At 49.7% G+C, this 4,925-nt stretch overlaps 1 protein-coding gene across 1 annotated transcript; it reads left to right on the top strand.

The window, feature by feature from the left end:
- Window positions 1-1,087: 1,087 nt before the first annotated feature.
- On the top strand, window positions 1,088-2,115 carry LOC147975004 (TLDc domain protein). The gene has a single exon (XM_087517933.1). It carries the CDS (start codon window positions 1,277-1,279, stop codon window positions 1,997-1,999), a length of 723 nt encoding a protein of 240 aa, XP_087374059.1. The 5' UTR covers window positions 1,088-1,276; the 3' UTR covers window positions 2,000-2,115.
- The last annotated feature ends 2,810 nt before the right edge of the window (window positions 2,116-4,925 follow it).

The raw sequence follows: 4,925 nt of genomic DNA, 5'->3' as shown, positions 1-4,925 counted from the left end.
CCCAACAAACACATCACAAGAATTACACCGGCTTGATCTCATAGGAGATCATTGTATTGAAATCAGAGAGAGAGAGAGAGAGAGAGAGAGAGAGAGAGAGAGAAGAAGAGGAAGAAGAAGAAGAAGAAGAAGAAGAAGAAGCCATCTAACTACTATTATGGACTCGTAGGTCCTGAAGGAACTACTCACACATTATCATGGAGGCAACAAGATTGATGAAGAGGCCTCCCGTGATGGCTTCCCCCTCCGACAGAACACCGAAACAGGGTTCCAAATGGGATCAATTCAAAACAGAGGGTTGTGGCGGCGATAATATTCTTTCGGGTTCACTTTTGAGGGTTCCGGGAATTATAGGATTTATAGTTGGAAGAATTAGGTCAAACGGAGGCTTAGGGGCCCCACATGAGCAGGTGGCGACCCCCCCCCCCCCCCCGGCCACGCCACGTGGCCATGTGGCTGCCTCGTGGGTCCCCTCGACCTCTCTCAAAGCTTCTAGGGTCCTTCATTGTCTAGCAAAAATTGTCAAAAATCGACATCGTATTTGGACCTTTCTAGATATGAATTTCTACGAAACCATAAACAAACAAAAAAGAAGTGACGTTGGGCACTAAATTAATAAATTAATCCAAAAATAATATATAAATATATATAAATGTATAATATAATAAAAAGTTATAGATACGTTGGAGACGTATCAACCACCTCTAGCTTCCGACGGTGCCATTAGCTATGTTGTGTATTCTGTATTTGATTCTCTCAAGTATTCTGATACAAACACCTTAACCACCGCAGTAGAAAATTTGACCATGGCTTTGAGGGAAGCGGGGGCTGTTTGGATCAGAGCCAAGGGTTGCCCAGCCAAATTTTTGGCCTTGACCAACGTGTTGGCGCACATTTGGATCAGCTCCAAATATTTGGCTCGCCCCCAACTCATCTGCTCTCCCCGTTGATTCTGTAGCCAAAATGTTGACGAAACCGTGGCGGCTGAATTGTCCGCCAATTTTTTGGCGTGCCGATGGTTGGCAGGGCCACCACGGGCAGCAACCAAACGGCTCTGTGTTCAGACATAAGAAGGTATTCGTCCATAAATCTAAGGCATACTTTCATTGGCAGGTCCGCGTTGGAGATGCCCTTGGGATCGTACTTTCGTTGTCAAAGCCACACAAGAGATAAGGCGAGCCTGTGCCCACGAAAATTCACTTGTGTCGAGTAGTTCGATCTTCGGCTCATTCTCCTCCATTCATTCCCACCATCGCTCGAGTGAGCGATCAGTGGCATGGCGTTCATGGCGAGCGGCAGGGTGGCGATCGCTCAGACCAGAGCAAGGTTCGTCACTCCCCGCAGCCTCTTCAACTGGGGCAGAGGCGCAAAAGAAGCCGAGACGCCGCCGCCGCAGTTCCAGTACCACGGCGTGGAGCCGCCGTTCCCCATGTCGCTCGTGGCCAACACGCACCTCAGAGGACGCGAGCTCAGCTGCTGTTACAGGGCCACCGTTGACGGCTTCAGCGCGACGGACTTCCACCGGCGGTGCGACTTCAAGGGCCCCTGCGTCGTCGTCGGCTACACGGCGGGGGGCTCCTTCAGGTTCGGCGGGTTCAGCCCGGAGGGGTACCGCAGCACGGACGACTACTACGACACGCTCGACGCCTTCCTCTTCTACTGGCCGCCGGCAGCGCCGGAGGACACCGCCGCTGCCGTTCCGGTGGTGCTGCCCAAGGTGGGCGGGAGCGGCGCTGCGCTGTTCGACTACTCGCGGGGCGGGCCGCAGTTCGGCGCCGACGGGCTGCTCATCGGCCCGCCGCTCACCGCCGTGATGGGGGTGTTCACGGGGCCCGACGCCAGCGTCGGCGTCGGCGACCTCCGGCGCGCGCGGTCACGGCTCGGGCTGTCCTACGCGAAGAGGGAGGACGGCAAGGAGAGCCTGTTCGGCGACGAGTCCAAGGTCGAACTCGACGAGGTGCTGGTCTTCTGTAGCCCACAGATTGCCAGCATGTACTAGCTCAGTTTGCTTAGAGCTATGGGTGGATAATTAAGCTAACCAGTAAAAGAGGATGCTCTCTTTGTCCCGTTCTTCCAAATGTTAATGGGAATCCTAAAAGGCATGTAAATTCGTCATTGTTTCCATTCATTCAAGTGGTTTAGGCTGATGGAGTAAGGGCATGTATTTTTTAGAGAAAAGGCATCAGCCCGACTTTATAAATAAAGCCTTCAGGCAGGGTTCGCCGCAACCAAACAACACCAAACAAAACAAATAATGGGCCACAACCATAAGGATTAAGACAGAACAGAGATACATGACACCCAGGCCAAAACGATGGCACGCAGGTCGAAACTATGAAGGAAGGAAGGAAGCCGAACCAGGCCACCCTCATAAGCCAAAAGGGACCTCCCTCGACAACTAGCCACCTGGCTCTTGCTGCGAGATAGAAGAAGTTGTAGCCCGAATTTGGGCACATAGGAGGTCGAAAGCATCGCAGTCGTCAGACTTAGTCAATGATCTCCACTACTGCAGAAACAGGCAAGTTTTAAATAAGCAATCAACAGGCTTGGCAGGAAAAATATGCTCGATAGTAAATTTGTTTCTAGCCGTCGATAGGGCCCAACAAACCTCAGCCAATCCGAGCCAAAACATACATTTGGTGGCCCCGGCTAGGCCATTAGCTAAAATTCTGAGCTCAGAGAAAGAGGAGGGGTTCTAGGAGACCCGAAGCCACGACTTGGTACAACACCAGACCAACTTGGCCAAGACACAGTGGAAAATGATATGATTTGTGTCCTCCAAGTCTCCGCACAACGCACATCTGTCTGAGCCCGGGCCATTACATTTACGAATTTGGTCCGCCGCAGGCAGGTGGCCCTTGAAGGCTTGCCACAAGAAAATCTTAATCTTGGGAGGAATCCGAGCATGCCAGATAGGTCTAAACTTAGTAGTGGGGGTACCACAAATTAACATAGCATACAAAGACTTAACAGAAAAACAACCAGACGCAGAGTGGGACACACAACCGAGTCCTCACTCTCCGAGAGCATGGGGATGTAGGCAACAAGTCGCTGTCAATCATCAAACTCTTCAGGAGACAAAGAGCATCGAAAAGCCAAGTCCCAGTAATTATCGGAGAGCTCAGAGATAGAGATCACCGGGTCCGAGCAGTAAGAAAAAAGCGTAGGAAAAGCCACAGCAAGGGTAGTCTCTCCACACCACCAGCCAAGCCAAAAATGAGTAGACTTGCCATTGCCAACCACAAATTTAACACAGTCTTTAAAAAGAGCTTGGACTTTGACAAGATCTTTTCAAAACTGGGAACCGCCTAGGGAAGAGGCAGACATAGGGCTAGAATTAGGGAAGTACTTAGCTTTAAGGATGGAGAACCACAAAGAACCCACCCCAATCATCATGATTTTGCACCACCATTTAATAATAAGACATTTGTTCATAACCGCAGTGTTTAAAATGCCCAACCCTGCAAGGTTTTTGGGCCTACAGATGGATTTCCATTTGACCATCCTATGCTTGCATTCATTGTCCGCTGCATTCCAATAAAAAGCACCCCTCTGCTTATCAAACCCTCCATGGATAGCGCCCGGGAGGAGATAAAAACCCATGATAAACATCGGAAGGGAAGACAATTTAGCCGGAGAAATAGGAAGGACCAAATATTTGAAGGGAAACGAGCGCAAGGAGAAATTCAGAAGCTGGGAGACCCACAAGGCCTTCGCCTCCGACACACCAGAAACAATAACATCACTCTTGGAAAAGTTGATCTTGAGCCCAGATGATGCTTCAAAACAGAGCAAAAGGAACTTAAGATGAACAAGGCAAGCATCGTTCAGCCCAACCATAATGATTGTGTCGTCCGTGTATTGGAGATGAGTAACACCCTTGGGGATAAGGTGGCAGATGACATGGGAAATGTGTCCGGCCGAGGCCGCCCTAGATAAGATACGAGATAAGGCATCTGCAAGAAAATTGAACAAGAGAGGGGAAACCGGATCCCCTTGCCTCAGCCCCCTACCATTGGCGAAGAATTTGCTAACCTGGCCGTTAACCGAGATCTCAGTGTGGCCACCAGAAACCAGCTGTTTGATCCTATGCACGTAAGCACCATCAAAGCCCTTGGCTAGCAGGACCTAACATAGGAAAGCCCAGCTCATCGAGTCATATGCTTTTTCAAAATCAAGTTTTAGAATACCAACCTTAGCATTACGCACCCTAAGGTCATGAACAATTTCATGCAGGCATAAGATACCATCCAAGATGAACCTCCCTTAGACAAAAGCTGATTGGAAAGGGCTAAGAGCCATGTGAGTGATAAGAGATAGGCGAGTTGCAAAGCCCTTAGCAGGGAACTTCGCAAAGTTGCTAATGACTACGATAGGTCTAAATTGCGATATAAGGCCAGCCCCCTTGACTTTAGGGATAAGAGAAATCATAGCATAACTCAACCGCGAGATAACCACTATCCCCAAACAGAAACCCTGTATAACATTGCAAACCAGGGAGCGCAGCTTAGGCCAAAAATTCCTGAAAAGGGGAATGGAGAAGCCGTCCGGGCCCAAAGCCGAATTAGAGTTGGCAGAACGCATGACCTAAAAAGTCTCCTCGGATAAAGGGATAAGGAGTGAATCGTTCTCATCTCTAGTGATCCTCCCAGATTGATCCCACAAAGAAGGTGAGATCCAGAAGCCAGACGCGGTCTTGGAAGAAAGAAGGGAAGAAAAGAACTCCACTACGTGCGAAAGGATAAGGACCTGATCCAAAACTCTAACACCGTTGGCCAGGAGGCTATCGATCAAGCACCATCTCCTTCTGACGCTGGGAATAGGAAAGAAGTACGCGGTAGGAGAATCGCCCTTAAGGGTCCAATTCAAGGTGCCCCTTTGACGCCAATAAATCTCATCCTGACGATGCAACTACATCAAGGCCT

Source organism: Triticum urartu, chromosome 4A (genome assembly GCF_056163025.1).
Source record: "Triticum urartu cultivar PI428250 chromosome 4A, HENAU_Tu73, whole genome shotgun sequence".
Lineage (NCBI taxonomy): Eukaryota > Viridiplantae > Streptophyta > Magnoliopsida > Poales > Poaceae > Triticum > Triticum urartu.
This window is presented reverse-complemented; position numbering and strand designations above follow the sequence as displayed.